At 38.8% G+C, this 23,003-nt stretch overlaps 1 protein-coding gene across 1 annotated transcript; it reads right to left on the minus strand.

Annotated features, from left to right (window-relative positions):
- Positions 1-3,544: 3,544 nt before the first annotated feature.
- Positions 3,545-22,746, minus strand: LOC124155940. The gene is made up of 7 exons (XM_046530171.1): positions 22,492-22,746; positions 18,252-18,436; positions 18,005-18,158; positions 10,569-10,826; positions 10,375-10,469; positions 5,807-6,605; positions 3,545-4,517 (listed from the first exon to the last, which is right to left on the minus strand). The coding sequence occupies exons 1-7, from the start codon at positions 22,559-22,561 to the stop codon at positions 4,273-4,275; spliced, it is 1,806 nt and encodes a 601-aa protein (XP_046386127.1). The 5' UTR covers positions 22,562-22,746; the 3' UTR covers positions 3,545-4,272.
- Between the last annotated feature and the right edge of the window lie 257 nt (positions 22,747-23,003).

Genomic DNA, 23,003 nt, shown 5'->3' on the forward strand with positions numbered 1-23,003 from the left:
ACCCCATGACAAATTCATAGCTAAATGTCTCAAACGTGAAAGAAGTTTGAGTTGGTGTAGAGCGTAGCACGCCCTACAAAATATTTTACACAGGAGAAAGGCCCTTTCTCCCCAGTGATGTATTCCATACTACCCAGACACAGGTCATGACCCTTCCCCACAAAATTTGATGCTGAATTCCTGATTATGTCTAGCTCTTCTCTATTCTCCTCCTCACCCACATCTTGAATGCCTTCAGTTTTATCCCATCCACGTTTCTGCACCATTAATTGCTTCACTCTAAGGGCAGGCACGCACTAGCGCAACCACAACTGATCTCTGTCGCACACCTTCCGACCAGAGCACGACCACGATAGCAAAACACATTCACTACTTGCTCAGCTGGTATGGTCAGGTCGCAGTGAAGTCGGAGTCAGTGCACGGCGCACCATCTAATATGTGTAATTTCTGACCGCAATGACCACATAATCGGGGACGACCAAATTCAAAAATTTTGGTCGGACGACTCTGGTCCGACCAACGAGTCGCACTCGGCCTAGTGAGTGTCGCTCCATTTGTTGCAATGCTAAAACTGGTCGTGTGCCACAGGTCATGGTCGTGCTAGTGCACTCCTGCCCTAAGTCAGACTCTTAGCAAGTCTTTCCTCAACACTAATGCACTATCTCTCTTATTCATGAATGCCTCTTGTGCTTACATGCTTCTCTTGATATCCACTCACCTTTGCCAGACTACCTCAAATGTGGGCAAACAGCCTGTTTTGTCTTTTTACTACAATGTTAAACCTTGCATTTTTTGCTCACAATTGTGAGCAAGGAATAATATGGTTTTTTGGAGGATTAATTTTTCACCAAACCACATTATTTAGATTTTCTAGTGCTTATCCTCATGCCATATGTCCCTAGGACTTCACCAAACAACTCAAACACTGCAGTCCAGTCTTCATCTGACCAGATTGAAGACTGGCTTATCAATGCCTGGTTGCTTGGGAATCACAACTGGGTTTAGAGGATAGGCGAGAAGATTAGGCCCTAGAATTCACTTCTTCCGCACTCTAGCTCAGCATGACAATTTGTTCAGCTGCCGGTTGCTTTTGATGGGTAAGAATGTTTTTTTCATCATTTGTGACTATGATTATTTTAATTGTATGCCTATTAATAATTGGAATTAAATGTTCATTTTAATTCTTTCGTGTATCTAACTGCATATACTACCACAGGTGACAATTTCTACATTACTGATGGAAATATTATGCATTACTTTGTTTACGTAGGTACCAATTTTATGGACTAGTGTAAATAATTTCATTTGCAGGGTTAAACTGTGAACTTCACAATACTAAGGTAGATAGTATTTTAATAATACATATGATGGTAATGGTATTTTACAGAAGTACCATTGTATTTTATGTTGTAAATACAATATATTTTATATCTAAAATACTATTGACATGCCTTTCCCTTATCTCCAACAGCCGAGTATGTAAAAACTCATTCTGTATAGATAAGCACTTTTCTTAACAGATATGGCACCACCTGGAGTTACATGTGAGTGATAACTTCCGATTCACTGTGTATTTCTAATAAGAGAAATTTGATCAGAACTTTCCCCGCAACACGTCATCTTATGGCTTCCCACAAGGTCTCTAGGGATCTTAAAAGAATAACAATCGTGAAAGGACTCGAGAATGTCAGTATGAAAAATATATGAACATTGAACATCAGGATATTCTAGTGCCTACACGAGGAACCCAGGATAAATTCATTCAATTCTGAGGTTATTGTAGATCAATTGAAATCAGTAGTTTTTGAGCTCGTGCTATACCTTCCTGAGCATAAAAAGTCTCATCTATTAGTTTGCTGCTTTTACTCATCTCAGGGAAGTCTAGTGCACCAGAGGGATTTTGCAGCATGACCTAAATAGGTAGTTATTGCTAGGGAACACACAATCTGGGTTATTTACAAGGCCTGTCATTAGTTTACACCTTTTTATGAACTGCATAAATGCGACCGAGTTCCTAAGACAGCTGCTGCTATTACCTCACTAGGGAAATTCAAGAATGAATCTCAGGGGGAAGAAAGATTTTTACCTTTCCACGTCAAACTAATGCACGGAAATACATAGATAGATGATTTTAACATCAGTTTTGAAGCTACTTATCATCAAAAATGCTAGTGCTTTAAGTATTTTTTTAAATTCTCTGGAGATTATTCTCCTCCCATTAGAAGGGTTCTGGTGAATTATCACCAACTGGAATGCACATAGAAACAGTCGAGTGCAGTCAGTTTAGACTTCGAATTTCCATGTGTGCTTGTAAATAGTAAGTACATTTGGTGTTTTTTATAGACATGGATATCATTTATAATCATTTTGAATTACGTGGATGAATGGGATTTAAAGTCACTAAGAATTACAGATAAATTTTGCTTTAATAGTAAGGTACCTACGAAGTGATATTCGTTATAGAATTAAACAATGCTTTTCTTCATTTACTATAAAATATTAAGTATGAAATGAAAACTCACGATGGCCCTATAATATCCCCCACTTCTTGTTCACCTTGCAAAAGGTAAAACACTATTGGTGTACGGGAAAGGAGAGAATTTCACCGCAGGGATCAAAACCCAGTCTCACAGGGACCAAACCCTAGCCTCTCAACTGGAAAAGCCAACACTTGTACACACACTATCACACATACAATGAAACCAAAACAAGATCCTTTGTGAGGGCTGTAGGGACCCAAACTAAGGCTTCTTGGTTTACACTCCGGGATTCTTCACAGAGCTGGAGAGACCCTGCTAAGGATGCCAGTTTTTTAGTTGATGTAAGTACACAATCACTCAGAAAAAAATCACAAACACATTCCCTCACCCATAGATGGCTTCAATGGAATAAGCTCAAAAAAAGAGCACTATAAAAGTTCGCCAGTCCATAAGCGGACAAAAAAAAGATCCCATACATATTTCAGCACATAATGTGGCCCTCCTCACAGGCTTAAGGAAATAAGCACTTCCAACACAAGGTCGAATGGGGACAATCTAACTTAAATAGGAGAGGGAATGGGGGGTGAAAATGAAGGGGACCAATTTAGCAACTATGAGGATGAAATCATTTTTTTTTTTCGTCGATCAACCCATTTTCCATTCTAAACATTAAGTGATGAAAATTGAAGTGTAATCGGACTAGGCTAGAAGTAGTGAGTCCAGGACTAGGAGACAAGTCTAGGAGTAGTCTACTAATGTAGACTATAGGACAAAATTGTAATAACTTTCACATAAGATCAGGATTTTACACATAAATGGAAGTTTAGATAAATCTTGATGCACCTCTGCTAATATAAACTCTATATTAAAACCAAAGGATGCACAAGCAATACAACACTAATTTAGTACACATGAGAATACAAGAAGCAAAAAGATGTCTGGGAACCAGGCTGAGGGAGCTACATCAGCAAAACATGGTAACTGCGCTAAATACTATAAATTAACTTAGTTGTTGAGGAGACAGATTGCAGCACTCACAATTTGAAAAAAAAATGTAAATAACATTGTGTACTAAATTATTTTATTTTTATCCAAGCCTTCAAGGCATTTGAAAAACATACTGCAATACCTTTTTTTACACTAGGCCTTAAATCATCAGTACATCTAAATATGATGTCAACGCACTTTGTAACAATTTGTGCACCATTTTGCAGGTATGATTAGCATATATCATGCGTTTGACCAATTACCTTTTTATTAAAAAAAATACACCCTCCTAACACATGAAAAAGGTCTGAGTTAGTTTAAGTTTATTTTCCTTGGGGATCAAGTATTACACTTCATATGAAACAAAAAATGAACAGGAAAAATTATTAAAATGCCAGAAACAAAAATGATCTCAAATACTCTCAATAAACGATTTCGAAGGAAATAGTCAACTCACTCACTTTCCCAGGAAATTAAAGATTCATACTCTAGCAACATGAAAAAAGAGCTACATTAACATTCAAAGAAAAAATAAACAGAAAAATTCCAGTCAAAACTTTGACATCATTTCACAAAAAAAATATGATTGAAGTCAAACACTGAGAACGATGAAATGACTTAATCAACTTCATTTATGTTGCTCAACTAGCTTTCAACTAAAAACTTCTTAAAGACCCTAAAACATCGATGCTATGCCACTTAAGCACTAAAGTAAGAAATTCTGGATATCTTTCCAAAAATTCTAAACATTTGTCCAGGCAAGCACTAATTAAAATGTTCCAATGCTGATGCACTTCTAGATGTGTTAATAGATTAGTAATGTATATCCAATTACAATTGCCAAGAAAATGATCTGTTTGATCCTTACCACAGAAGTGCTAGATAAAGCACTAATATCAGATAACTCAGCCCAATCACTACAATTTGCCATTGACAATTCTTTCAACTCCGTAAAATTAGCATTTTCACAGGAGAATGAAATGTATATTTCAAAGAGTCTTCGCACGTCATGTGGCGATAGTGTTCCATTGAATGGCTTTGATCCTGGACCTGGAATTATAATTGTAGATATGATAGATCAATCGATCCAAAAAAATCAACATAGATGCTTGAGGCAATCCGCCACAACTCAACAAATGACTAAACCTCAACCCTTTCGTCAGCTATAGCCAGAGATGCATGAGATAGCAATGTAATAAAAATGCTTGAGCAATATTTTCCCATAAGCAAAACAAGAGAATATGGCAGAAAATTGCAGTTTATGACAAGACTATAATAAAATTAAAGCCTACCAGAGTTCATGCCAACTTCCCATTTTTCCAGCATATATTTTTTTTAATTTCCCTGACTTGATGTCAGTGGCAAAGAGGTAACAAGTTGAATTAAGGAAAATGTGTACATCTCTATACTGCCCTGCAAGCATTCTCGATAGGCACGTGGCAGAGGTGTTAGGATACTAGGACTTCACATAGATAATAGAAGAAAAGAAGGAGCACGTAGCAATGATTGACCACAAAGTCCCATCCTGCATTTATTTAAGTCCTTTGATATTCGGGGGAAAAATAAATTCTTATACCATACCATTAGGCAAATATCTCTTTCATTTTATCATTTCTGCCAGACCTAAAAACATACTCAGGGTCAGTGATATGACAAGGAATATGCTTTGGGGGAGCGAGCCACCCACCAGGATCCGGGAAAATTTTTGAAAATGACATGCATGGAAATACATTTTACATCATTTTGGCAATTAAAATCCACTGGGAGCATATGCAGTTATTACTTGTCAAAACTGGACAATAGTATTAAATAATTTTTTCATTACTCTGAGGCTTTGGGGGGGGGGGGGGTCTATCCCCTCATCCCCCCTCATAGTTACACCACTGATGAGGGTCTAGATGATGTTCTGAACATAGTTCTCAATAGCTTGCAATCAAAGCCTAGTAATTAGTCTTCAAGTCACCTGCAGCTCCCAGAACAATATTTCAAGTCAAAGAGAAAAAATATTTGCAGTAAACTCAAGTAGCACCGAGTCCGTGCTGCCCAGCCAGGATTTCAGCGAAAAATCCACCATGGCACTACGTAAGAATGCTCAGTAAATTCAACCACAATTTGTATTTTTTGCTGCACCTCTGAAATTTTTGCTTGGGAGGGCATTACGAGTGAGTGAATTTTGGACTTTTTGACTGCATTTTCTACAGGATGGCAGGTTCAATTGCTGAAGTTAAGAGGGAAGTTAAGCCAGTGGACACCTCTGAGTTCAACACCACCATTCTCTGAGATACAACAGTTATAAAAGAATAAAAACATTTAGAGGCACAAGTAAATATATACAGTACCTGAAGCAAAGAGGGGAATTCCTTGTGATTTATTCTGCCCAGTCTCCCTTTTTTTCCTGATTGAATTTTCAACATTTTCTTCCATTTCATTTTGGCGAACTTTCTCTTCCTCAAGGACACTCCCAGCAGTGGATAAAACGTGGTCTTCCAGAAAATCACTTGAATAAGCATTTTTTTCATTTACGATAACAGTAGTCTGTACGGAGAGGGAAGATGTAACTTCTGAGGTAGGCAATGGAGTCGGTGAGGTTTGCACATCACCATGCATTTCAAATTCAGTTTCCAATGTAGGACCAGTTGGTGAATAGCTAGTTGTATTAACATTTACCAAAAGCTGAATTGACATCACTCCTGTGGATTGGTTTTCATAACTATCTAAACTCAATTTAGAGACTGGCTCAACATTGCTGGTCTCTGTAATTACTACGGTTTGATTGCCCTCATCATTATCTTCTCCTTTTGAATTGCTTTGTGGTTTAGTATGCACCAAATTATCTTCTCCAGTTTCCTGAATAGTTTTTTGTATGGAATGTTCTTCAGTTCTCTTGGGAGAGGTTTCTATTTCTTTTGGAGGAACTCTTTTTCTAGATGCATTTATCAGCTGATTGTTTTCCACAACTGGTTGCAATTCAACTCCATAAATGCCGTTGGCTGGAGAGATATTCGACTTACTGGCTCTTTCTCCTACCAATGCTGCTACAACTAAAGTTTCCCTCACAAGATCTGAAGGTAACAATTTCTCCAGAAATCGAGTTACCATTTTCATATTAGTTTCTGCATCTTCTCCACTGATTACCACCTAAAATAAAATCCTTCATTAAAATGGAATTACAGCCCAAATCTTAAATGCTCTGTATCAGACAATCATAAAAAAGTGTTCACTTTATGAATGGATAACATGTAATGAATCATGTGAACATTTTCATCATAAAATAAAAGATATCTTAATTTTTTTAATAACAACCTACAATGAAAATGAAAAAGCAGGAGCAATTTCCACAATTTTACATTTATTAATACTACCAGTTTCGCTTTTCATCAGGTACCTGATGAGGCTGAAAAGCGAAACCGGTAGTATTAATAAATGTAAAATTGTGGACATTGCTCCTGCTTTTTCATTTTCATTATGTCACGTTTCCACTCCCTCTCGCCTGAAACCTCAGACAACAACCTACAAATGAAAGAGAAGAATAAACAAAATATGAATGAACGCAGTTGGCTTTGTTTTTATTTAATTTAAAAGCTGTGTCATTAAAAAAATTGGTGAAAATACTCCCGTCTTCGTTATAGTGTTCCTTTTGGGTGGTTCCCACATGCACTCAAAAAGAGTTGGCACCCCTGATGGAAGGATTTCCGGTTATCCATGGAAGTGACTAGGCAGGTGTAGTAATAATTTTTAATGGTGTTATAATAAAAGTTAAAGGCTGCAATGAGTATCCGTGAAGACCACGCTGTCATTTACAGTAGAACCTCGATCTATTGTTTTTCAAGGGGATGGACAAAATAAGCTTGAATGTGGGAAAACAATTATTGCCGGATAGTTCGCCTAGGTTGCCTATACATCAGGAAACAACCTCCCACCCTAACCCCCCCGCATAATTGTGACATTCTTTAAAGGCCGTTTTACACGGTACACGGAATTGCGCAGGTTAGAGCTGCATTAATTTCTAAAATGGCGAGGCATTGCGCGAATGCATGAACGAAATTAGAACAGGGGCTATTTTGCCGTCTCGCATCCACGCATTCTCGCATGTGTTCTAGCAATTCACCGCTTTACACAACGCAATTTTGATTGCGCCTTCACACGTACGCCAGACTGCGCAATTCCGTGTACCGTGTAAAACGGCCTTAAAGGATTTATACATGAATTTAGCTGATTAAAGGAATATTTGAATTTAATGGAAAAACTTTTGGCGTATGTTACTCAACTAATATCTCTTTCAAAAATACTAAGGGAAGATACAACCTCATGAAAAAATGTTTGCATACCATTTTGGCATTTACATTGCTGCTATGGATTTCTGTCTGATGTAAAAATTAGGGATGGTTGGATCGGATACCTTGGATCCAAATATCTGCTGATATTGACCTTCATCTGATACATCAGATCCAAAGTCGAGGAGGACATCGGATCTGGATACAAAATTTTAAATGATTGCTTCAGTGAATGCAACGCCCCAAAAGGGTGGAAAGAGTTCTGATTCTCTCTTCGAATGCTCCGTCGCATGCGATTCTTGTCCTACTCATGAACCGTTTCGTTTGAAAGCTCTCGCAGAGGTTACGTAGCAGAATTTCAGCCGTCGAAAATAAAAAAGGCAAAATACGAATGGCACATAGAGTGACTCTTGCCAAGAGATTGAACAATCATCGGGGGAATCTCAGCATCGTAGGATAATAACCACGTCAAAAGAAGCTACGTCGCAGATTTCAGAAAACCACCCTTGGCTGTCCATTAGCCCATGCCTCTTGTTTTTTTTTTGTTTCCGAAATCACACAGACCATAAATCATTGTCTTGTAAGGAAAATATCAAATTATACGAGAACAATTGAAGCCCGTCTCACCAACTGACCTTTTTCGGCCTACTTGCTTCAATTCTCTGTTTCTAGATGACAAATGCTAGGTGAGCGACTTTCTGGTCTCGATAGCTTCGACAATTAATGACATGCACGAGATTTAAAAAAGAATTAGACCAAACACAACGCATTCCTGACCATACTTTTCAGCTCTAATTGATTGCCACTAAGATTTCTGTTTACAATAAGACTACTTATGCTAATATGCAACATTGTCCAAACAGCACAATTTTCAAAGAAACAAGCGCAGCATTAACCTCTCAATCAAAAAGAGACCGATTGGAAATGCCAACTGCATATATCACGCAGCTCGCCCCGCTTCGCTTTGAAGGCAACGACGTCACTGAAGCAAGATCTGACTTGTTCGTCCTTGGCTCCCTCATTTGTAGCCTCGTTACTTGAAATACGGAGGGAGCGCGCTCCTTGCCCTTCACCTCTCCTTTAAGCGCTTCTGCTGCTCACCCCTTCCTCATGCTGAGCGGTCGAGCACCTCGTCGCCCGTGACGTTAATGCTGTTTAAATACTGTTAATTGTGTAGCTGATTGCGCAGTTGCAATATAATTTAATGATATACTGATAAAAATGTCTTGCATTGCGTAGAAACATTTCTATAGAGATAAGGAGAACTAATGTATGCCATGTGCGTGCACTGTGGCGTGAAATTATCACGAGGAAGTGCTAAATCCACCTCACCATTCTGAACATTTTCGGGTGAAACACAAGTCAGTATGCGATGAGGAAGTGACCAAATTCGGGGGAAACGTGCATGAGGAAAATTTTAATTCAGTCGATGGCAGTGGGGTAGCCAGGAATTTCATTAGGGGGGAAAACTAAGAAAATTAAGAAATTTCATTTTCCAAAACCAGGGGGGAAAATTTTTAAACAACACGGTACCAAGAAGAGGGTTTCAAACTAATTTCAACACCATTCTTATTTGAAAAAACTTCATTTTTCAAAGAAATCTATTGTGAATTCATGGTTTTTCAATATTTCGTTCCCTTTTACGAAGGAAAGTACAGTGAGTCCTCGTTCTACGTCACCCCGTTTAACGTCATTTCACGATAACATCACGAAAATGTTGAGATCCTCATTCCTTTATCGCACCTTCGCTTTGCGATAACGTCAAGTCTTTTCAATTTCGCGCGAGAAAAAATGCGAAGCGGCGGGCGTTGCAGGTTGTTAGTTTTGCAGGCGGTAATACTGTCAGTCTAAACAAAGTGTAAAACGGTGTCTTTATTGTTAATTGCGATTACGGTTTTAGCAAATTTTCTGCAAAATGAATTCTTAGGTAGGTGCGCAAGGTTTTACTTGACATTATGGTTTTCAGGAACCTAAAAAGTGATTTCAAGGAATTTTTCCGTGTAGAACTTGCAGTTTTTGTCGTCACTTTTTTTGCCATGTTCACAATAATTTTGGTTCCTTTAATTGCGACGATGTTTCAGCGATGATGATGCCCCGACGATGATTGCCCGGGTTGTTTAGGCACCTATGACGTCACGCCTGGCCTCGGCAATGCTCGGGTGTCTTCATGCAGCGGTCAGCTAAGAGAAATTTTTCTCGATTTTAAAGTCAATTTTTTTATTTCTTTTGATGATGAATGGAGAAACTATTAGGTATTTTTGTTAAGCTAATGTATCAATTTTACTTATTCAAAATAGTTTTTAGAGCAATCAACGACCCATGCAAGTTCCTCATTCTAATCTATCAAATGCCATTTAGACCGCACGCCTAAGCCAATACTCAGCTACATCCAACTTCTTGTTTTCAACGGGTGGAAATCCTTTATCATTGGAGTTGAAGGAATAGAAACTTTACTTTTTCCACATGGTGATTTAATTAGTCCCACCATAGTTAGTTAGTAATGTGGTAACTCGGTAACGAAACCATGGTTGGACAAATTAAATCACCATGTATAAAATGCAAAGTTTTTATACCTTCAATTCCTACAATACCCCATAAATTATAAAAGTATTACCATGAAAAATAATTCTTACCGCAAGAAAGAATCCCTTTTCATTTCTTTGTAGTAATTGAAAAGCTGCTGACGTTATAGCTTTAAGATCTTTGGGGCCAACCTTAGGAAATAATCCTGAAATAATACCAAACCAACATGATCTCATAGCAGGTAGAAATTTTCAGATAAAAATTTAAAAAACCAATATTTATTTCAATATATTGATCACCTTACCAAGCACATTTCTTTTGTGTTCTTTTGATCCTTTTTCAAGTTCCTGCATTAATGAATTGGGGTTTGCATGAGGTGCATGATTAGACAGGCATTTCCAGATATTTTTCTCTTTCATCGAATCAATAGGAGCTTGACCAAGGATGACATTCATGGAAATGAGTTGATCACTGTTTGAGCAGTTTGAATAACTTGACCCGAGGTGAGCTCCATAAATTGTGGCAGGAATCTCAGATGTTACATCCACAGTAGAGATTAAACCTAAAAAGTAGAAATACCACAACACTGAATTTTCATTTTCAATGCACAAAATGTAAAAAAATTATGTACATATTTAAACAGATTACACGTATGTGAAACTGCCATAGTGAAAACTTTATAACATTCTGAGAAGGAATATGCAGGCAGGCAGGCAAGACGGTATGAAGGAGGTGAAAAGTACATACAGTAAAACTTCGATTTTACGCACTTTGATTTTACATCAAGTCTCGTTTTTACGCAGCGGCACTCAAGTCCGGCCGGAAAGCATAGGGAATTGCAATGGTGAAACTTCGATTTTACATCTTTTCTTGATTTTACGCAGTTTTTCGATTTTGCGCAGCATAACCCCAGCCCCTAAGAGGTCGCTAATCTTGATTTTACGCAGTTGTCTTTCGGCTTGTTTTGAAAATCCGACAGGAGCAATATGAAGTTAGGTTATTATTTCGTCTCAATGAGTTGCAAAAATGAATACAGGAACGGTTGAAATGACGTCGCACTGTTGGGCGTGAAACTAAAAACATGGCGAATCTATTGTTGCTTCCCCGTGAGCCCTCTCAGTAATATTTCACGCTCCATTACGAACGCGAATGTCGTTCTTAGTTCAAATTCGCCGTAGAAGGATATCGAAACCTAAAACACACGGCAATCGCCGGGTATGCGTAACTACTTTTGATTAAGACATGATCGCTGGAGATATTAACATTATCACCCTTCGTTTATTATTCGACTTATTGATCGACGCTGTTTATATCCAGAATTATGAGCTACGGAATATCTATCCCCAACGCAAGGCTTTCTAGAATTTTGCCAACGCTATGTTTTCCGTCGCCCCAGCGAAATATAACGGCGAAATGAGTCGTTAAAAATACTCCCGTGCCACAATTTTGGCTTCCAAGGTGATCCAAAAAAGATAGTCGTACTTCTAGTATGGACGTAAGTCGATGGTGATTCAACACGTTGATAAAAGCAGCATGCATTGTCTCATTCCCAGGCTAACCCCACATCTGCGGGACAAATGGAGGCGAGGGAAAATTGCTTGCGCTGCGCGCTTATCAGATCCAACTCAACTTGTATCTCATTGTCAGAGGGTTTAAATTAACATGGTTGGAACTTGAATAGCTATTAGCTTAACTTCGCTAGGTGGCAAGCGTTTTAACGGAACGGGAGTTAATGCCCTCAGAGAATAACTCGCGTCGTCAATCGTCATGTAATCATTGAAGTCAAATTCAAGACGTGAGTGATAAGGCAGTCCCTTTAAACTCAGGAATGGCTTAGTACCATTGAATCGAAATACAAAAAGTGTCCGGTGTTGTTATCAGATATGGGGAAGCAAAATATTACGTGAAGCTGAGTCACACGGCTTGTGAGTCGAAGGTCCCGGCGCTGAATTCGCGGAAGAATGCCGACAGAGAAGCTATTCCCGGAAGAGTCAATCTACTAATGCTAAAATTTCTTGGGGAAATGCTTTTTTAATGCGTATGAATTATAAAGAAGGAAAATTTTTCAGACTATTAGTCATTTTTTATTCATCACGGGCGGCATGACGGCAGTTGCGCGGTCATTTAAATAGCTCACTTAAAAAAAGTGATCTAAGCACCGGAAAAATCTGAATTTCCGAATATCCCGGGTCCTGTGTGCTCCGTATTATCTATGGTATGCTATTTGGAGGTAACCAACAACTGGGGCCATTAGCGCCATGAAGTAAGGGCTGGGGGGATAGGAACCCTATGTTGGCATTAGCCAGGTTGTAATGATAAGCTCAAAAGGGACCAGGACTTAACTTCCCATCTGATGGACAGAGTGGTGCACTGGAAGTGCCCTTCACATTAGACTCAAGTAGGGATAGGGCCAACTCTGATAAGTCTCTGCTACTACTAGGACTTGAACCCAGGCCTACAGGGTGTTAAGCCTTTTTGATGTATTAGCAAAATTTTGCTCCCTGTTAATGGGGTTTATTTGGATGACTACCTCAGGTATCTCATTTCTTCAATCTCCAATTTTTGTTTGTCTGCAGGTGGTTAAACGGATATCCTGAGAACCGCTTTTAATGAGAATATTTTCGAAAATTAGCTTCTCTGCGACCATTTAGTATCACCATTCCGAAATTTCTCCTGGGTAACAGAAGTAATCTTAGTGCCAGAAAGTGCCATTTCAAACCATTTTGTGCAACCATGGGAAACACTGTTCAGGAATGCAACGTTGTTTCTCTTAAGGTAACACATCATCTGTGGTGTTGCTTTTGAGTAAATATGATTATTAGGCTTCATTTTCCGAGCAATAATGAGCAAGTGTTATCCTGAAAACTATACTCCTCCTCAATACCAACTCTTGATTTTACACACTTTGATTTTACACAGTGCCCATATTTCGGTCCCTCCAACTGCGTAAAATCAAAGTTTTACTGTATAAGGAAATGCACAGGAAGAAAGGGAAGCCTTAATTCAGACAGTAGAACATGCAGCAAGTCTGCAAGTATTGTTCAAGAAGCATGCAGGTAATGAGCAAGAAATGGTGGATTGAGGAGAATCCAACCTCCCAGTAATTTTTGGAAAAAATTAAAATAAGGATATTCGTATTCAAGACCAAAAATATTTAAAACACTCATATATTACTTCCCGATTGCATGGTGTCCATGATTTTAAAGTTGCTCTAGAATATGAGTTTTAATTTTACCACATTTCTGGATGAATACCCATAAGCCACTTATCAATGCCTATCAGTACGGGCACCGAATATTCGCGAACCGCAAAATATAACGCAAAATTCCAGGTTACACGAAATTCACTTGGTTCCACGAAATTTCGCGTTTAAGCACTTTTTCTGCAAATTTGGCACAATATTTTCCACCATTGCCGGTAAAAACTACCCCGTCACTTCAAGTTTTCTTAAAAAAAAACAGTATCAGGAACCGATCGCATAAAGTCGGTGCTTTGGAACCGGTTTGTAACTGTGGCAAGGATTTGAATTTGGCACCCAAAGCCAAAATGGTCCGCAGCGTATTCAAGGCCAAAAAGATTAAAAAAACGCTTATATTACTTTCCGATTGTGCATGGTGTCCATGTTTTTTTTTTCTTTTGAGAGTTGCTCCCTAGCACGTGCATTAAAGGGGCCGTCAATTTGTCTCTTTCACCAACACTGCTACCATGGCCACATAGGCTGCTTTCAAACAAGCTGACTTTTCGCTGCCGCCGTCCATGGCATGGTGACTTTATTTTACTTACTACAGGTCTCTATAGATGTCTTTAAACGAGTTGAATCACACCGTTGACGGCACGGCACCCATTTCAATCCGGCCTGGCGATGTGCCGTCTACAACGTGAAATATAGGCTATGCTACACTGAGGCCGCTTTCAGACGAAATGACTTTTTGCCAGCCGCCATTCACGTGAAATTCAGGCAACTTTCAGACAAGATTCTCTCTGCAACGCCGTGTGCCGTGCCATGAACGACGCCTGCGAAAAATCATTTCGTCTGAAAGTGGTCTTAAGATTGATTCATGTATAAATACAGCAATTCTTCGGCATACGAGCAAGATGCGTTTCGACAGCTTGTTTGTAACTCGTGAATAAATATGATCAGTAGACTCTCATTATTACGAGGTTCACAGCACCAAAAAAACCAGACATTCGTAATAACAAAGTTTGAATGAACATTTCTTTTAGGAATCATCGAAAAAAAAAGTATATACAGGCGGTCCCCGACTTTCGTACACAATGCGTTCCCGAAAACTTGTACGAAAGTCGAATGTACGAAAGTCGAACCATTGACTTCCATACTAATTAGGGAATTAACAATACATGGGAATATTTAACGCAACGAAGTAAGGGCATTTACGGTGTCGCAGAAGCAGACTGCAACATTTGGTCAAATATATAATTGACCATCAGAACTTTGCCCTAGGTAAGTTTGAAAAAATTGAAGGGTATTCGGGAAGAGCCGACCATCAAAAACAATAGAAAGAGTTAGCCAATACTCTCGCTCTCTACTAAACGCCTAAACTTTGGAACAGTGGATAATGGTTCAATCCCTAATCCATCTGTTGAATTAGATGATTTATATTCAATGTAATTGATCTAACATGATAGTGTTTATGCAAGGAAGGACCTGCATGAGAAGGCAAGGAAGAAGAACATGCGTGCTTGTGCTGATTAGGCGGCTACAGGGAATAGAGAGGTCTGTATATCCGGTATATCCATGAACAAAATAATATATGCTTTCCAATTTTAGTTTTATGCTGATTCACCAATATATATTTTTCGTAAGGGTTGCATTCCATTTTTAAGCAATGCAGACAATTTTTTACTACTTGGGTGTGTTTTCAAGCCACTTCGACCTCTCCTCGACATTCGCTCTAATTGTTGGCACAATTACCTCCCTATTTCCTTAACTGCTCAAAAAAGTCAAACAAAATCTTCTTCTCGGAACAAAAAAGGATACGAGTGATCCCTAATCGCTCTCCTTTCTAGGCAGAGCAATTGCCTTTCTCTTAACCCTTTCGAGATGGTGGAGTTCTCTCCTTAGCATGATTACTGGACTGAGCCCAAAGTGACTTTTCCGTCCTCTCCGTACAGAGTATTTTTGCAGGACACTGGTTAACCCTTTCGCGCCGGACCTTCATTGAGGGAAATTCTTCCTCAATACGAGTGTCTTGAAAGTTTTCTTTACTCCCCCGTACGAAGCTTTTTTGCGTCGACTGAAGGCAGTGGTTCCCTCCCTAACTATTTTTGGACCCAACTCAGTGGGGTGCCGATCCCTTTCCTCAGCCTCTGTCCTTGACCTTAGAAGGATTAATAGCCCCTTCCAAACACGAGTCCGCGGTCAACTGGCTAAAATATTAATACAAATATATGCAAATATTCATTGTTCGCATCGATTTTTTTACATTCAAAATTAAATTTGTTTTTTTCTGAGCGTGCAGAAATTTTAAATGAAGTTCTAACGTTGATATAGATGGATTTAGTATATTTAATAGTTGTTCTATAACTCCGTTGATATTAACGTTAGAATTTCGTTTGAAATTTCCATGTGGTCAGCAAAAAAAGATGAATTCATTTATAGCATTGGATTTCAAAAGTAAGCAACAAATATTTTTTTTGGAAACACACTGCAAATATCAGGAGTTGACTGCGTGGAGAGGATAGGAAAGGATCGACCTGAGCGTCCAAAGAAGGGACTGGGCTCGCGGTAAGGCGGATCACGAGGGGCGACCGCGTCCCTGGGTCTATTGTGTCCGCCACGGTCACATTTTTCGACCTGTGCCGCACAGGCACGGCACTCGTTGGTTAGGGTAGGAAAATTCACGCCACACAGGTATGGCATTCGTTGTTTATTGAAGAAAATCCTCGCCGCACGGGTGTGGCATTCGGCGCGAAAGGGTTAAGAAGGGTCTTGCGGATAATCACACACTCTAAGCACCAACCTTTATCGACCCTTCCTAATGGGGACTCCGCATTATCTCGCACTCCGTGGGTAGTTGGGCTCCCTCCTTCCGGGGTTTATAACCCTACCAGCAGCATTGGTTTGCGGCCAATCATGCTTTGTTGATATGAATTAGCTATATGGATAACTGTTGCTTGCACATAAATTGTAGACTTCGAATTGAATTCCTTGTTTTCTTCTGAGAATTGTTAAATTTCGAACAAAGCTCTGCCGTCAATATGAATGCATTTAATGCAGCAACAATTTCCATGTTGATGTTTATACTGAAATCGAGATATAAGTTAATATTTATCGTAGAATTTTGTTTAAAAAGTGTAAACGCTGTTCAAAAGACAAAGAATTCAATTCTTAGTTTATGTTTCTTCAGAAAAGAACAAATATTTATTTCAAAAACTGACTGAACGAACAATTGAATGACCCTTACCACAAAGAGGGGTAATATAAGACGAAGCATCCGGGTACCTGCTCCTAGATTTCAAGGGTACCGCCCAAGTCCCTCTTTGTTGGGTCCCGAAACTAAGACTTCGCAAACCCGCAACCGTCCATAAAAGGGGATTTTTGGCATTCATGCGCCTGCGTACATAAATCTCAGACGAAAATTTGCTACTTTCGCCTCCTGGGTCCAGAAACGTCCTGGCGCATATTTTCGTCATTCGTAGGGATAAGGTTAAATAAATTTGCATAGGATGTGTATCCACAGTTACTGACAGGCCATTTTTTTCCTTCTCATCTTAAGCAAAACAATTGAGTGCGATGATCTTCACATTTACAATGTCCTGGTACGAGGTCCTAATAGGGTAGTTTCCTTCATCAAAGAAAACGAAAGGCGTTGATTGCGATTCCTTACCCACCATTAGTGTATTCATAATATACAAATTATTTGGTTTTTGAAATACCGGTTTAGACGAATGGCAAGGGTCAATTTTTATCCTCATTTGAAAAAGGCCAGATTGGCGCCCATGCGATTCCACTCCACATGACGTCACAGGGACCTAGTTTCTACACGAGAGGATGGGAGTTATACATCGTCTGAGGTTACCAATGCATGCATGAGGCGCAGAGCTCAGGGAAACATGTCTTAATAATCACCTATTAAAACTGGCTAAGGTCGGAAAGTTTTCTTCGTTTGATAAGGTATTAATAAACCTTTTCTAAGCCAAGCGCTACCATCCTGCAGCAGCAGCCTGCGACGTATCAGCGCTAAGCCTCGCCTCAAGGTCACCTCACCGGGCGGGAGGGGGAACCAGAAATACGACGTACGGAGATATTTCCCGGCATTCATACTTAAGCGTCGCGTTTTCGCGCGCTTGAAAATTTTCACTTTTCTTTAAATCGCGAAAAATAGATATTGTCATTTAAAAATCTAAAAGCGTGAAATACGTACTCCAGGAGTAATAATCTTTCGATTAAGGCAGTAAAAAAATAATAGGAAACCACCCTATTGGCATTACGCCAGCCAAATGTTGGCATTTTTTTTCATTGCTATAAAGCGACCCCAAATTCCTCTTGTAAGAGCTATTTTGAGATAAAGAATCAGGGCGATGTAATATTGTGCCCAAATAGCAGCCTTCGTCGTAATAGTAAAGCTGCTATCATTACAGAATAGCCCTGTTAAAGCTTTCTACCTCAAAACAAAATAATTTTAAAAAAATGCACCCTAAAAAATTTAGGGTACTATCTACAATGGGAGAATTATGGTAATATACAGATGTCATACGAATGTCCACATTGTTACTCACCAGTTAATTTCCCTGCTTTATGAGCAATACTCATGATATTTGTCTGGGACTCAGATGTTGAGCCATTTCCATTACCTTCGGCATCAAATCCATTAAATATGATTTCTAATAACTTCCAATAATCTCCTGTACCATTCTGCCTTATATTCTTGGGCTAAAACACAAAACAAAGAAATTTCTTAATTGTTTAGAAGGTATTAAGTATCCATATTCAAAATTCAACAAGAATAATAGACAGTTCCTTCACCATGATAATTCCATTCACAGGCATATTTTCTTTGACAAACATATCAGATGGGTTTGGATGGTCATTGCTCTCAGATCCATTTTTAATCGAGTCTCCATCTTCATCAATGGTACCATCAGATGTCAACCCACCAGCCAAGAGGACAATAATGTTTTTTGGGATCCGATTTAATTCAGATGTTTCACCTAAAGATAAATTGAAATTTGCCAATAACATGGAGAATTTTGCAGTGTTATAATTAAAATCAGCCAAATTCTATCTATTAATTCCATCAGTATGATGGCCAAAAGCATACTTATTCTTTTTCCATCCACATTCTGTAGGACAAAGAATAACAGAACCTTTGAGATTCTTCCTAATTATTCACACACTTTGCAAAAGTGACCCTAAACCTCTATCCAACAATTGATCTAATATAAAAATTTATCTTTCACACAACATAGTACTACTAAAATAATAATTAAAGTTTAACCCTCTTAAATTGCACGATCAATGGGTGAGAAACAACCGTGAATTACATAGTGCCCGATTCAGATGTTTTTTTTGAAAAGTTCACAAAATTATTTCATTGACCGTAGTAAGCGAAATTTTTTAAGACCACAAGTGAAAAATGGAGAGGCATTCAAATATCAGTGCATTAACTTCAAATGAAATTTGAATGAAAAATAATTGGTAATCAATGGTTTTGAGGAGCACTCCTCCCATTTTTCAAGCCTTTCAAAAGACTCCATTGATAGAGATTATGCTCTTCGGCAAATGGTGATTTTAACTTACAGAAATTTTGAAACTTGAATTCGCAACAATAGCATCTCCAAAGAAAGATCAGCAGGGCTATTCTACTAAACGAGGCCATACGTATGGCCGGCCGTAAGTTTCTTATGGCCTGACCCGAAATTATGGCCTATACCCAGTGAGAAATGGGTGGTGGAATCCACGTGGAACCCACGTGGAGATGTAACGTGGATACCACGTGTTTTTGGTCGTGGAATCAACGTGGAACCCACGTGGAAATTTGGTGGAAAAATTAAAACAGCAGTATAGGTGCTGTCCTAAAACCATTAAAACCTCAACCACTCTATAGCTAAACCTTCTATATATGTGTCTACGATTTTTCATGTGCTCTCATGGCTGCCTTTTCACGAGTTATATAAAAATAGAATGTGCGATACATTTTCACATAACTAGCGTGGTTTCAGGATGATAAATGACGCAATGTCACCAGAGAGTTAAGTTCCACAAATTAGAAATTCTGTTTAACATTTAATGCTAATCATCACAAATCCACTTGAAATCAACGTGGATTCCACGTGGGTCCAATCACTCAATATCCACCACCACCAAATATCCACCACTCAACGTGGATTCCACGTGGGTACCACGTGGATTCCACCACCCATTTCTCACTGGGTACAGATTCCACTCTCGAGGGGCCATATCGTATGGCCCGGCCAAAAGACTTAACGCCCTTTCTGCAGGCGAGTAAGAGAATTATAATTGGTACTATAAGTTGGATTCACTTTTTTTAACACTAGTCATTTTTTTAGAAAGAAGTTTGTTCCAACGTGGATCAAAAATTAATTCTATGTTCCTTAACTGAAATGGACTCTTATTATAGGATAAATTTGGATTTTCTTTAAGCTCAGATCTGGTGGCAGACGCTGGAGATCTTTAAAAAAAGTGAAGAACACAAATCACGGACGAGAAGAAGTAGAAGAAATTTGTACACGATTTGTACCCTACAGTATTATAATATTCGTGAATTGTACATGTAATGGATAGAGTTAGAACATAACATCCTATTGTAGTTCCAACCCCCTTTCTCTCCTTCCAATGGTGTAACTATTGTCTCATGGCTGCAATAATTTGCCCTCAAAAGCCGTAGAAATCCAGCCAATGCACGAAATCTAGAGATGAAATTGAAACTTTTAAGTTTCATTAATTTTATTATCAGAGGCTTATGTAAAGGTAGCTGTATAAAATTAAAACATAAATATGAGACTATCATTCTTTCCTTGATTTGTGGATGACATTTGTCCTTCACGCATCGACATACTGAAGATTGCCTAACTGCCAAGAAATGTGTTGCCCTAAGTATCTTAGATATCCTCCCTCATGAACCGTAATGCTACAAGAATCGTAAAATATAAAACATTTAATAGTGGATATTTCAAGCTACCCACAGCTTTTCGAAACAAGTAAGAAATCTGCTAGCAAATGTAGCACAAAAAGCAAATAAAAGCCAGTTCCTCCGTTCACTTTAACAGAGCATCAATTAAAAAAGTATTTCTAACTTTTTAACTACAAGCGAACTTTTAGTTCATCCACTATATCTAGTTACGAATTAAGTTACAACTTCTTTTGACACACGGAAATATTTAATGAAAATATCATCATCGTATGCGAACGGATTACACGTATCCCGTATACCCCTTCTTTCTAGATGAAATCTGAGTCTTTACTATATATATCTAGCCAATGCCCGTTGAATCCGTGTATGTGCTCCCCCGCAATATTCATATATTTCTTGAAACAATCGCTATATAATCCATGACACTCCGTAAATTTCTTCTATAACTCCTTAGGCGAGCAATGTTATTTCGTATGGCCCGAGTTATGACCGCCTCCTAGGCAGGCCATAGCATTACGGTCTTTAGGCCATAGCTACCGCCCGACTTATGGCCTTTCGCTCAGAGTAGAATTGCTCGAAGCCATACGTATGTCTCGAGGCCGTAGTTATGGTCGAATTAGGCAACGCTAAATTAGCTCTCTCACAATACTACCACTCACCATCAGCGAAGCCCTCCGAGAGTCCAGGTTCTAACAAAAGCTCACCAGCAAATAAAAAGTGAACAGATTAAAATGCACATTTTTGAGTGAATTAAAAAATCTGAGTACATGGGATATTGGTGCCACAAATATTTCCTGCCAATAGATCTAAAACTGCACTCTTAGAAATTTTCATTTCATTAAAAAAGTGCACTAACCAATACAAATCAATTGATTTGTAATGCTAAGTATGATGAATTAAAATATAGTAAATAATAGTATTCTTCATTGCACTAGCAATCCAGGAGATCATACATATCCTTCAAACAAAGTTGAAGGACCTAAATAATAAACCATGAATTCATTTGGATGCCTGGGAGTATTCTAAATGAGGAGAAAAAGGAAAAGGAGAAAATAGGACCTTAATGCCAGAACTCTAGCTGGAACCTGCCAGCCTGATTATGAGAATTTAAGAGTGTCACAAACATTAGGGAATAAATCAACGTATTTTCTCCAATGATTAGGGGGATTATTAGTAGGTAATACTTAGAGGTTAACGTGAATGAGCATGAACCTAACGACATCCTCCACGTAAAATCTCAATCAATGAAGTACCTCTGGTTTTTCTCAACAATGCCCATTTTTTTATAGTTTTAGAAAAATTATAATCTTCAATGTAAGGGATGAAGACCACGTGTGAGCTGATTTCTTCCATTGATTTATTTGGGGTGATAGTTTGTATTAACATTAGGCTAAGAAACTCTTTTTCCACATTTGTAAATGCGGTACGTCTAACAATGGGTTTTATTAACAATTATAAGCCCCTCAAGATCTAATAGCACTGTAGAGAAAACAAATTTTAAAATAAGCCTATTTTGTGCCTTTTTGGGCGTCTTTTGAATGCGTCCAATAGGCATAAGTTGAAGACAAAGACGTATGTGAATGTGCATTTGCGAGGCAAGCGCTATGTGGGAAATCATCTCCAACATTATTACCACCCGAGGCTGATTTGGAATCCAGGGGAGTCGTGACGAAGTAAAATTTTTCACTGTCCTACACTTACGATAGTGAAAATGCAATAATCTTCCGGAAGAAATTTTGAGCACTGTTAACATGTTCGTGTTCAAGGCTACTCGCAGGTAGGCCATTATCAGTTACGTCGTAATGGTGCATTTCAATAATCACTTCAAACTGGGGATAAATACTAATTTTGATTCTTCACCCATTAGTTAGGATGCAACATCGAATGGCATTACGGCACATTCGACTTTAGATGCTTAAATAGTAAACATAAGTTCTTAAAAAATTACTAAATTAGTATCGCTGTATCCCTAACCAATGGAAATAGCGATACTAACGATACACTACTGTACACACGCAGTACTTGTTGATGGCGTAAAAACAGACAAGTTATACAAAATCCCTGAAATATTGCAAACTTTCACAGCAATTCTAGACACAGACTCGTACGCACCTTTGCATAATGCTGCGCTTCCCAGTAAACAAAGGATTAATGTTTTGGCAATAATCCTCAATAGTGTCATTTTGATGGTCTTTGATCCGTTCGGTCGTATCAGCCTACACCACGCTCCAGATGCTCTCCAATTCTGCAATATGTCCCAATCGCTATCGCGCCTTCAATGGCTACCAATGCTTTCTCCCGCCGTTCCTGCGCTCAACAATTTGTCTTCTCCATGCGGCGAACGCAGGGATTGGTGGCTGAAGAGGGGGGGACGAAAGCTGGCCGATCACGCGCGCAGCTGATTCGCTGCCCACCTCTACATACAGAGGGGGACAGATACATCTGAGACAAAGTAATATTTGTTACCAATGTAACAATTTTAGCGACAACCGAAATCAGTTCGCGCACAATTGCTTCGGACGAGAGATTCAGATTTTTTATGCGTAAGATTGTATACATTTTTGCTCAGGAGTGTCCAGAGGGTTCTTTGTATCCGCCGTTGGCACCTATGTCCTATGTTCTAT

This window comes from Ischnura elegans, chromosome 3 (assembly GCF_921293095.1).
Source record: "Ischnura elegans chromosome 3, ioIscEleg1.1, whole genome shotgun sequence".
Lineage (NCBI taxonomy): Eukaryota > Metazoa > Arthropoda > Insecta > Odonata > Coenagrionidae > Ischnura > Ischnura elegans.